Here is a 12,994-nt window from a genome sequence, read left to right on the forward strand (position 1 = left end):
ATGTTAGTATTGTTTCTCTGAATATCTATTCTATTTGTTAATATTTAATTGAAAAAACCTTGCTATACTGTGCTCTGCAGGCACCAAGGAAAGTATTTCTGGAAAGATATTAATTGTTAATTCAACAATTGCTGACTGTTTCCCTTGCACAGCACATTCTGTTGGAATTGATTAACCATCTGTTATTGACTGACTTTTGAAAACCTGAGTTTAAATCAAATTCACACACAGGAAAGAAACTCAAGAAGAAAAGGCTTGTTGTAGAGCAGTTGCAGTTAATATCACCCTGCATTAATTGACAGTAACATGTTTGACAAAAGTGGCTGCTGTAAATACTGCCTTCATTTCATAGTAGGCATATCGTTCCCTGCTTTTTTTAAAGCGCTCTAAGTGTAAGAAAAAGCACTTCATAAATACAAATATAAACGTATTGCAAGCAGTGCTTGTAAAACAACTGCAGGACCTGGTCCCTGGCACTTTGCCTTTCTACACAACAAAACAAAATTATTATTCAAACCGAACAGGGGGTTAGTCAACTTAACGAGCAAGATTTACTATTGAGTTTCCTTTACTACTCAGGGATATGATTTCACTTTCACAGCAGAAAAGAGATTATATCATTTACATAACAAGGTAATAAATAATTGGTTACTGTACTTACAAACTTACTGCCTTATGTGCAGATGATAAAAACTACATTCTGATGTTGCTAGTCTGACTTAATTCCAGAAAAATCGGAGAACCAAGAGAGAAGGGTTGAAATTGCATCCTTACGTGCCCCCCACCCCTGTGCCCAATGTGCCTAAGTAATGGATGGGTTGGCCTGATGTATGAATAAGCTAGGCAGAGCTTGGCAAGTTATAAAACACTAGTGCTTCAGAGACAACTTAGAAAAAATATTTGTCAACCATATTAACGCTTTAAGTGCCTTCCAGCACCTCTTTCTCCTCTTTTAACTTCAGAAACACTTATCAATATAATAAAATTCAGTGTAGTCTAATTATATCCTTTTTTTTTTAACTGGAGGACAAGGTAGACTGCCTGACTGCCAACAACATTATTCTGCTTTATTAGCTGTCTCTCTATTAATGTACTGTGTGTGCTTTCTTTTTATTTTCCTTTCTTGAGTTTAGGCTTCCCTCTATTCTTTTCTTTCTTTTTCTTCTCTTTAACTTTAGGTTTGGTCTTTCCCTTTTTCTTTTTGGCTTTAGATTCATCTTTCTTTTCTTCCCTTACATCTGAGGCTTGACCTTTTTTCACCCTCTTTGGGCCAGATCCTTGACTGATGTAATTGATGTTACATCTGAGGTTTAGGAACATAGGAATGTAAAAACATAGGGATTGCCATGCTGGATCAGACCAGAGGTTCATCTCGTCCAGTATTCTGTGTCTGACCATTGCTAGCTCCAGATGCTTCACAGAAAGGTATAAGAACCCCACAATAGGTAGATGTGAGATAATTTGCCCTCTACACTAGGTCTCATCCTGATCTCTAATAGTTAGAAATTTGCTTAAGCCATGACACTTGAGGTTTAATATCGCTTCTAACAATTTAAAGAAACCAGTCCTTTCCCTTAATCTTCTCTTTTGAGCTTAATCTTGGCCCCTTTCTCCTCCATCTTCTACTTTATTCTGTTTGAATTTTCCCCCCTGGTTTTCCAAGTTCTCTAACTCATGATTCCTCTGAGTGGTTGATTCAAAGAGTCTTGATCAGTGTCATCAGATAGTACAGAAGATCTGAATGGTCTAGATTTGTCAATGACTGTCTTCAAACACTCTAGTGAGCTGGACTTTTAAAACCCAAAGTGGGAATAAATCTCTGCTGGACAACTCTAATTAGCATTCTGGAATGAGCTAACTTTGCTTTCATTTACCACAAGTCCTCTTATCTTTGCAGCTTGCAGATTTCTTAATTGTGCTGCTGAATCCTCTGCTGAGCTATTATAATTTTCAGCAAGATGCTTTTTACTGGACTGGTGGCAAAGGTGCTGAAACTTTGTCTTCATGTTGCCCACAATCAGACAGTAGCTGTATAGCCATGTTCATTGTCAATCTCACCTCTTTCTCTTGTTCTTTTCTTTTCTTTTGTGCAACATCTACCCCTACTTTGGAGGTCTTCACAGTGCTGGACAGTGTACCCTTCTCAGATTTTTGCGGACTTCACCTTCTTATCAGGTTCATTTTCAAGAAATGAGGGGGCATCCTATACCCACCTGTCTCCAAATTCTTTTTTCAGAATTGCTCAAGTTTTCTGCTTTTGTTTCTTTGTGAGCTTTTTGTAGAACCTCATTTTATTACAGTTTGCATCCTTCTGTTTCCCTATCTTGCTCTGTGGTAGTTACTCAGATTTCCTAATAAAATATGTGTCACATAGATTTTTCAGTGTTTCATATACCATTCTTTTTATCTTGACCTAAGTCCAATATGTCCTATGCCTCTTCCCCCATATTGTATATAAAAGAGGTGTACTTGGTATTTATTGGCATAATTGACAAGTTCTGATGCAACATGAAACTGCTCAACACAGTTTATGCATTTTGGCTACACTGATTATAATCAGTGAAATTAATGCTTTCTATAGGAATTATACCACTGTCAAAACACAATAGTACAAGAATGTTGAGTTGGATGCCAACAACCATCAGATTGGCTAAACAATCATGATGGGTTTAATTTTTTTATTTTCAAATATTTTGGTTCTCTTTATTTTTCTTCTGCTTTTTGAGCCTCTAGCAGCCATGTTTTCTAGCTTTTCTCTGTAACCACAAAGGCCAGAAACTGACTTTTTTTTTTTTTTTTTCCCCAATGAAAACTGAGATTTGCATGATTCAGGCCCTGGGGCTTAAGGAAAAATACCTAATAGAATGAAACATAGGATAAAATCATGAGAGTTGGCAATGTTGGGATTATGGGAAATATTTTCTCCATTGCCCTGGGAAAATAACTTCTGTTCCTCTAAGAACACTCTGCTTTTATTAATTTTTTCTTCTTTCTGTTGCTGCTGTCCCTGCTAGGCAGCTTGATTTTTCTCACTGTTTTTGCAGACTCTGTCCTCTCCTTTTCTGTTTCCGTGGGATCTAGGCTTCCTTGATGGAGCTGCTCTGTTTTTGGCCTCTGGTCCAGTTCTTCTGCAAAGCAACCTTTTATTTTTCTCACCCTGTCTTACACTCTTCATTGAACTGGGGTTTCTCCTGCCCTCTTGGCCATTCTCAATCACTTTAATATTTTTTCTCTCTTTTAGCTCACTGCTGGTAATACAGTCTGATTTAGTGGCTGCCCGAGAGCTTGAGAATGGAAAAAATAAACCCTCTCCTCACTTCAGAGGAGTTTCACTTACTTTCTCTTCCTTCCTTCATTCCTTTCCTTTTATTTTCCCCTCCCTGGCGGTGGCATCCAGCCAGCTCTGGCACCGTGTCATGTTATGGTGTAGGATGGAACACAGAGAGAGGCATGGGTGATTGCAACAGAGTTAAATACTTTTAGTGATAACTGGGAAGTGACATAGATTGTCTCCAGTGCAGTAAGACTACAATGTTAACTCATCAAATGCCTTCGAGCATAATAGTGTATCATATTTTCTGTTGGGGGACCCCAGTGTTAACATCAGGAAGTAGAAAACCTAGAATACTTGACGCATTCTAAAAGGGAGAGAGGTCTCTGAAGTTAATGTTTTTAAAGATTTCTGAGAGGTGGAAACAGATTCCTTTAATGCATTGTATATATGCTGGGTAGATAGATACATTATGGGAAATAATTTCATCTTTAATTCTAAATATCCATATCATTTTAGATTTAACTGAGATTGTGGATATGGTTTTGAATGTAGGTTTTTTGTAATTATAATAAATGGCAGCAAGGATTGGTGCCGAGCACAGTGACAGCTGAATATGCTGGTAAGCAGCAGGTTTGCAATGTAGGTGCTAAGGAAACAGGTTGGCAGTGCTGGAAATGTCGCAGAAGCAGCATGCTTGGCTACGGGAGAGGAATGGGTTGCTTAATATTTTCCTCAATCCACAACTTTCAGCTCCATTAGCTGACACACTGAGCAGTGTTGACCAGCTCTGAATGGGAGGTATGCCCTGCCTTCTGTACCTGGGAGGAATGATACCACAACACAAGTAGGAAGGACCTCTGTGGGGCCCTCACAAAGTGGCACAGTGCTGCTATTCATTTTCCAAAAAGATTATTAAGCGGTGCTGTCTGTGTACAACAGGAAGTTATAAATGTGCCATGGTTATTCTGTTCCAGGGAGGAGACCTTTTTGATGCCATTACCTCCACTAACAAATACACAGAGCGGGATGCCAGTGGGATGCTGTACAATCTGGCCAGTGCCATCAAATACCTCCATAGCTTGAACATTGTTCACAGGGATATCAAACCTGAGAATCTACTGGTAAGTGAAAGCTCTACTTACTGTATTGTTACTGCTAACTTGGGAGTGAATGAAAGTGTACCTGTGCTCTCAATGAAATAGTCTATGCCATTAGCCTTTTAACTTACTTTCTCTCACATGCTAATCTTTTCATCATCAAAAGGTCTTTAAAACCAAACTGCAGTCACAAAGAATATAGACGTGTCAGGCTCCTAGAAGTTAAACAGTCTGTCTTTAGCAAGTCTTTGTCCTAGGACACTAGTGCAGGATTATTCCATACAGTGAATTTTTCAGTGTGTTTTCAGTCTAACTACAAATACTTCATGCAATAGGGCTTTAGGCACTTTCCTTGGAATAAATACTTTGCACCTTTACATAGTACTAAGCTACCCAACCCCCCTACACAGGAGATTAGTAGCAGTATTTCAATTTACAGACATACAAACTGAGATTACATGATCTGCCCAAAAGCATGTAGTGTTTCAGTGGCAGATCCAGGAATAGAACCCTGAAGTCCATCTCTGACTGCTCTAACCATATAACAGTCTAATAGATCTTTCTGTTAGAACACTTTCCTTGTTAGACAGTCTAAACCTTCCTTTTTCTATTTTAATGTCATTGATTTTCTTCTGAGGGCCCAGTCCAACTCCCATTGAAGTCACTGAAAAAACACCCTAAACAAATTCTCTCTCTCTCCTTGGGGTCTACATATTTCTTGACTGTTATTGTGTCCACTGTCATCTTTAGTTCAGTCTTTGCCAGTAAATTAATATCTCCAGTCCCTTAATCATTTTTGTGTTTGCTCTCTGAATTTATTCTAACTTGCAGAGAATTTTCAGTATCAAGGCGCCCAAAACTGACTGTGTGTTTTACAGCAATAATATAATTTAGATTGTAAAGAACATAAGTTCTCAGCTGTGCACTGTCTGCCATCATCTTCTGTGTTTAATATTGTTTGGCAATGGAAAGTTGTTATGGGAAAGTTGGTTCAGGTAAATCTTAACACACTTGCAGAGAATTGGGTTTGTACAATTCAGAACTCCACAGTGACAGCTGTCTGTATAGTTCTAGCTATTCTTGGCCTAGTTTTTCAGAAAATGCTAAAACCATGTAGGCCAGGGCTCTCATTAGACATGAACATGTACACCCCTATAGTAGTCTTAATGCTAGTGTTCATAGATTGCTGCATGCATAAGTTATAGCAATCACATGTCAGGATTCATTAATGCTGTGACTTGGAATGTGCGGGAAGATTTCATGGAAAAAGACCTACCATGCTTTTGTATTCAAACTTCTTAAATTCCTGAAGTTTGACAGCAGTAGCCTGAAGCATTTTTAATGTCTTTCTGCCTCCATCCTCATTATTCCCTTGTTGGTAATACCCACTGGCCTATCGTGAGTAATCATGTTGTTCTTCACTTTATTCAAATTGTTCGAGTGTATTTTCCAGTCCAGAGAACACAAAGGTCATATGCTGCTGTTGATACTAAACAATGGCTAGAAGGCACTAAACTTTTCACAAAGACCATAACTTTCAAAACAAGCACTTGCATATTAAAACTACTTCAGCTCCACTGATGTAAAAGAAAAGAACTATAAAAGGGTATGGGGGCACTTCCATAGAACTTATCAGGTATATGGGGGAGCACAGGAAACGTGTGTTCCCCTTGGTACTTGGTATGATAAATTAGGCAGCACTCATCTGATAAATATAAAGGATCTGATTCTCATTTACACTCGTTAAGACGCGATATATCGATCCCCGAACGCGCTCCCCGTCGACTCCGAAACTCCACCGGAGCGAGCGACGGTAGCGCAGTCAACGGGGGAGCCGCGGCCATCGATCCCATGCCGTGTGGACCCCCAGGTAATTCGATCTTAGATACTTCGACTACGAAGTTGTGTATCTTAGATCAATCCCCCCCCCCCAGTGTAGACCAGCCCTAAGGCCCCTTTACTCTGCTCTGGCAGTGTAATGGGGTATTAGCGTACATGGAAGTCAGGTCTCTAGTTTGTTGGTACATATTGACATCAAATGTGTTGTCTCAGCACTTAACTCCACATATATCACAAAACATAGAATTGTAGGGATGGAATGGACCTTGAGAGGTCATCTAGTCCAGCCCCCTACACTGAGGCATTACCAAAGTGTATCTAGACCATCCCTGTCTGATGTTTGTCCAACCTGTTCTTAAAATCCTCCAATGGTGGGGATTCCACAACTGCCCTTGGAAGCCTATTCCAGAACTTAATTATCCTTATAGTTAGAACGTTTTTCCTAATATCTAACCTAAATCTCCCTTGATGTAGATTAAGCCCATTACTTCTTGTTCTACTTTCAGTCGACATGGAGAACAACTGATCATCAGCCTGTTTAAAACAGTTCTTAACATATTTGAAGACTGCTATCAGATGCCCTCTCAGCCTTCTTTTCTCAAGATTAATTATTTTAATCTTTCCTCATAGGTCTGGTTTTCTAAACCCTTTTTTTTTTTTTTTTTTTTTTTTGCTCCATTTTGAACTCTCCAATTTGTCCCCATCTTTCTGAAAGTCTGGTGCCTAAAACTGGACACACATCAGCTCAGGCCTCACCAGTGCCTAGTGTAACAGAATAATTACATGTCTTACATATGACACTCCTGTTAATGCACCCCAGAATGGTATTTGTCTTTTTCACAATGGTATCAAATTATTTGCTCATATTCAATTTTGTATTCACTATAACTCTGACATCCTTTTCAGCAGTACTACCACCTAGCCAGTTATTCCCCATTTTGTAGTGGTGCATGTAATATTTCCTTCCTAAGTGAAGTACTTTGCACTTAGCTTTATTGAATTTCATCCTGTTGATTTCAGACCAATTCTCCAATTTGTCAAGGTCACTTTGAATCCCAGTGCAGTCCTCCAAGGAGCTTGCAACCCCTCTCGATTTGGTGTCATCCATAAATTTTATAAACATATTCTCCACTCTGTTATCTAAATCAGTAGATAAAATGTTGACTAGTATTGGACCCAGGACTGACTCCTGCAGGAAACAATATGCCCTCCCAGTTTGACAGCAGACCACTGATAACTACTCTGAATAGGGCTTTTCAAACCAGTTGTGCACCCATCTTATAGTAATTGCATTTAGACCACATTTCCATAGTTTGCTTATGAGAATGTCATGTGGGACTGTGTCAAAAGCCTGACTAAACATGTTGTGACATAATAGATTGCCATGACGTCAGGTGATCTCGCACTGTAAGAAAGTCAGCATTTGATCCATTGACTACATTACTGCTCTAAAGTTCATCTAGGCTTTGATAGAGAGGGAGATTATGGTCTTTAGCACAGTACTCAGAGCTAAGAGTTTCTGAATTCTAATCCTGTCTCTGACAGTAACTCTCTGTGGCCTTAGGAATGTCTTAACCTTTCTGCCTCAATCGCCTGATCTGTAAAATGGGATGATATTTATTTGTCACAGGTGTACAATGAGGATTAGTTTCTTAACATTTTATAAACACTTTGAAGTTGGTAATTTCTATATAAATGGTAAGTATTGTTATGTTTATTATCCATTTTAGCAGAAAAATCTCCATGAGCTTTCAATGTGCTTAAAGTCTGTAATGCTGTACCTATGCATCCACTTGCTCTGTTCTCTGGAGGACATGCCTTCCATGTTTTAATTGGAACATTTTTATAATTGCTGCTATTTAACACGTTTATTTTGTGAAATCATGGGATGTTTTTATAGCTATATAATAAACCCTAGAGAACAACTTCTCTGACTGTTGCCATCTGCAGTGATCACAAGAGCAGCTTAGAAAATACTGACAGTCTTTGTAGTAATAGGATACATATGGTGGCACACAATTATGTGTTTCTGCATTCAATTAGTGTTGTACAATTACCCAGTTTTATTGCTTAGTTAAAACAGTGAAAGCACTACATAGTGGGTAATTTGCACTAATCCCCATCTCTCTAATTGCCCTTCAGTGTTTAAATGCAGTAGAACATGTATAGTGTTTGTTCTGAATGAGATGAGCATTAAATTATCATTCACATTCCTTGCGCCTTGACTGGCAATTAACGTACCACTTCTTCACATTAGGAGCACTTTTATAGAGAGCACTAAATAGAGTTATAACAGGGTGGGGGAAAACTATTCTGTTTTAGCGTTACTAGAAAATCAACTGAAATAGTCTCTCAAGGAAGTAGTAGAAGCCTCATTCCTGGAAACGGACTGACAAAACCTTAGAAAATATACAATACTGCACAATTCCGTATTGGCAGAGGAATGGATTCAATGACTTAAGAGGTCTTTTCTGTAATTAATTGCTCTGATTATATGGTTCATTCACATCACCAGTGTGACTAGTGAAATTAATCTGTAAACATGCACTAGATTAACCAAACTAGGTGAAGGCATTTTCCACAATAAAAGGCAATTGCATTAAGGATGAATACTAGTTACAGTGGCTTCAGCCACTGATCTCTAAATCACTTCTTTACATTTTCCACCAAGTGTCTATTTAAAGTTTCTAGTTGCTAGTCTTTAATTAAAACTGTGGTTGAAATTAGATTTATTGCTCCCATTTCAGCAAACACTTCATTTCAGGAACCAGATGTATTTAACAATCTGTGTTTTTAATAAAGCTGAAATTACATTTTTAATGGTCTTTATGCCCATTTTTTGCTGGCTTAATAACAGAGAAGTGTGAATCCATTTCAGATTGTTGGTCCTCTCACATAACAAGATCCAGTTTCATGCACTTATTAAAAACAATCAGAGGAACAGAGGATTTCTGTGAATGCTGAATCTCCCCTCATAATATAGAAGACCTGATATAATATGTTGTATAGCCCTACAATACAGAAGAGTGGCGAGAAGGTTTCTTAATCTTTCTATGCAAGGTTGTACAGCAAATGAAGAAAAAATTCTCTTCATAGGATGGCTAGTTACAGTTGTTTTTGATGGATCCCTAGCAAACTGTTTCAGTTGATGAGGAATGGGTCTTCTAGGAAAAACTTTTGCACTAAGTGAGCAGATGAAGAGTCTCTGTTGAGCTCACTGCCCATTTCTTAAGGAAATCTCAGAAGTTTCTTTTGCAGGAATTTGTAATTCAGTGAGGCTTTTGTTGTGGCAGTGGCTGTTTAAGGTGGTGGTGCAGCACATGAGATTACGCTTGTAGACTGAACACATTTTTTTAAAATGTTGTTAGATTAAACTGCACTAAATTTCACCATAAATCAACATTAAAAACTGGAAGAGAGAGCCCCGATCAACTACTGCCTTAAGGGATGATTCGCTGGTTAACATTTTATTTTGATAAATTTAATTATTTTATTTTGGCTATTTGTTTTGATATTTGAATATTTGTCAGTGTTTAGGCACTGGGGAAGCAATGGAAATTGGAATTTTCCTATTGTGGCTGCTATCTTTATGTACTGATTGCTTCTAGAATATAAAGTCTCCTCTTGCACTGATTAAAAAGAAAACAAAAAAATTGCAAGTAGCTTTTCACTGCTGAAGAGATCATAATTTAGGGAAGGATTTTCAAGAGCACTCAGTATTGGCCTAACTCGGCTTCCATTGAAGTCAGTGAGAGTTATACCATTGACTTCAATGGAAGAAGAGTTGCGCTAACACTGAGCACTTTTGAAAATTCCACCTTTAGTGTTTTGTGAGCTCTCAAAAGTGAGCATAAGTGCTTAGTGAAGTAACATGATAGCTGAGTGTGTTGTGACCTCTCTAGTGGCTCGTCCATTGGGAGAATAAAAGCCTACTACTGCTGTCAACTAATGGAGTTACTCCTTTAGCTCAGAAGTTCAAATCCCTGTACAAGCCTCTCTTTTGTGTATTAATTTTAATAAGCTACCACGGTTGTCAGATTCAGTGGGGATTTAACCCAGGAACTTCAACATCAAAAGCACAGGCCTCTACTACGCTACTATACTTTAGCTTTTAACAAGAGAAAAATTTTGTGCTCTTTGATGATCAGCCACTAAAGGGGGATCCAGCATACTTAGCCATTTACACTGGGTATGTTTATTTTTTTAGAAGAGAGACCATATATGAATCAAACCCTCCTAAACACTGTGATTTTTTTTTTTTAAATGTGCGCTCATCTGTATTTTGGGAAGTGAAGGAGAGAATCTGAAAGCATACTCAACTGAAAGGAGTAGGTCAGGAAGTTAGCAAATTGTTCATGAGTCCATTTACATAGAACCTTGCTGATCCTTTGGATTTTATTTCTGGTTTAGGTTTATGAACACCAAGATGGAAGCAAGTCTCTGAAGCTGGGAGACTTTGGGCTGGCAACAATAGTGGATGGACCTCTTTACACAGTCTGTGGGACCCCTACATATGTAGCTCCAGAAATCATTGCAGAAGCTGGGTAAACTATTTGCAGTAAAGGTTCATTTAAGTGTGCAAGGTGGAATATGTTCTCGCCAATATATCAGTTATAACTCTTTTAATTTAGGCTTTTTTTTCTACCTTTTATTAGGGGTTACCACGGCAGTTTTTAACTTCAAAGTAGAAAGTCCTCAAATTAGCAGTGAGGCAGTAACTAACCGTTTCTTTTAACCCTGGGGTAAAAGTAACAAAAACTGCCCTCAGTGACTGCTAACTGTTGTTTTCTGTGCTCTTCCTTTGTCTTCTACTGTCCTTTTCCTTAGGGTCTATTGTGTAGAGCAAACCCCCACTGGGGTGAGTGACCCATGGCACCTGTGCAGGCTTCCTGTCAGGAGAGGTCAAACGAGTCCTACTCTCATCCAAGAAACCAGTACACTTTATCATCTGTGTTCAGACATTCTAATCCAATGTAGCTTTAAATTGTAAACATCTGCCTTGGATTTGAAAGCAGAAATTGGTGTACAGTATAGATAAAGTTCAGCTCAGACCATTTCATAAGAATTTGTGCACTGACATCGTTGTCTTTCAGTTGTGTACTGTAGTTCATACAGGCTTGGTATCTCTAATTGTAATACTTCTAACACTTTTAGATATGGCCTGAAGGTGGACATCTGGGCAGCTGGTGTGATTACTTACATCCTGCTGTGTGGCTTTCCTCCATTCCGTGGGTATGGGCTATGATCTTTTATCCAACTCTTAACAATGCACCTCTATGCTGTGAATGGTCCATGTGCCTGTCCTGCACTAAGAGGTCTGCGGGGGGGGGGGGGGGGGGGGCGGGAATCTTTGCTTGCAATGTTGGGTTATTTTTTTCCATGCTCTACCTGTTAATTTATACAAACTTCATAAATCTCCATTGTGTTACCGTAAAAACCCCAGTCTCTTCTCATTCTATTTATTTTGATGTAATCTGCCTTGCAAAACAAATGCACCCATTCCAGGCTTTAGGTGCCCTTGGCAACCATTTAAAATATATGATGAAATCAGCAGATTCCCCCAGTTACTCCCCAACACAGTAAGCAGGAAGCAGTAAAATGTAAAAGCAGTAAAATGTAAGCCTTCCAACAGAGATTTACACCTGTAAGCAAACTTACAGCCTCCCTCACAAATCTCCCCTCTCCATTAAAGCAAAGAAGAAGGGCTGGGCCTTGCCTTAAAGATAGGCAAGCTCAGAAACAAAGAGGGAAGTGTATCCCAAAGGTGGAGGGAGCTAACAGAGGTCGCCCTACAAGTAGACTCTTTTTTTCCCCCTTCTCACTTGTGCTCCATCTCAAGTGCCCTCACAGTCCACAATTGTGGCCATGTGGCATGGGGAGAGGAACTGGTTCCAAAAGGCAAACTTAGTGAACTACAGTTAAAAGCATTTTACTTGCTTTTTAAAAGTTTATAAAAATGACATCTGTAAATAAATCTTATGTTTTGTTTTGTGTTTGTTTGCTTTACAGCTGTGGAGATGATCAGGAAGTGCTTTTTGATCAGATTTTGATGGGCCAGGTGGATTTCCCATCTCCATACTGGGATAATGTTTCTGATTCTGCAAAGGTAGATTTACAAAGTTGGTTCTCTTCTGTTTTATCAAAGGTGCCCTGTATATATGTTGTGTGTGCAAAGAGAGTGTAAAACTACTGTTCTTTTGTGTCCCTATATTTGAGAAGCTTTAGGTCTAGACTCCCCTGAAGTACATATGTGTCATCTACAACATTATTATCTGATTGTCTGTGTCTTAGACTGTAAGCTGACCTGGGCAGCACTTTGTTAGTATTTGTCTCTTATGCAGTGAATGAATAAATGATTTTTCAGTTGAGTGGCTAAATAAAAAAAAATCAGAAAAAATAATTTTGTTTCGCGTTGACCCAAAACAGAAATGTTTTTGGGTCAAAAGAAACATTTCATTTTGTTATCAGGTGTTTTTTACTCTTTAGTAATTAAATCTAGCTAAATTTTGAAATGAAATGTCATTTTGAAACAATATGTTGAAATAAAACATTTAAAAACTTGTTCAACGTTTTTCCCTTTTAGGTGGGAAGGGTGAAGCTATTTGCCAAAATCAATCTGAATTCAGATAGTTGTGATGAACCTGACACTGCATTTTTCAGAGACTAAACTATTTGTCTGAAAAATTTTGCCCAGCTCTAGTTTTAAGCATCCTGTCAACACCTATTGAACAGTTAAAACTTCCAGTAACTTGGATCATAAATAGGCACATCCTTGGGGCAGTGA

The 12,994-nt window shown here is 38.6% G+C and overlaps 1 protein-coding gene across 2 annotated transcripts in view; it reads left to right on the forward strand.

The window, feature by feature from the left end:
- The window catches only part of DCLK1 (doublecortin like kinase 1), a 363,242-nt gene that overhangs the window by 319,342 nt on the left and 30,906 nt on the right, over positions 1-12,994 (forward strand). For both annotated transcript variants that reach the window (XM_065408366.1, XM_065408375.1), the window contains exons 10-13: positions 4,249-4,395; positions 10,621-10,754; positions 11,365-11,442; positions 12,220-12,316. In XM_065408366.1, coding sequence (XP_065264438.1) covers positions 4,249-4,395; positions 10,621-10,754; positions 11,365-11,442; positions 12,220-12,316 — 456 coding nt within the window. The remainder of the gene's footprint in view (positions 1-4,248; positions 4,396-10,620; positions 10,755-11,364; positions 11,443-12,219; positions 12,317-12,994) is intronic.

The sequence above is a fragment of the Emys orbicularis genome, chromosome 1, assembly GCF_028017835.1.
Source record: "Emys orbicularis isolate rEmyOrb1 chromosome 1, rEmyOrb1.hap1, whole genome shotgun sequence".
Classification (NCBI taxonomy): domain Eukaryota; kingdom Metazoa; phylum Chordata; order Testudines; family Emydidae; genus Emys; species Emys orbicularis.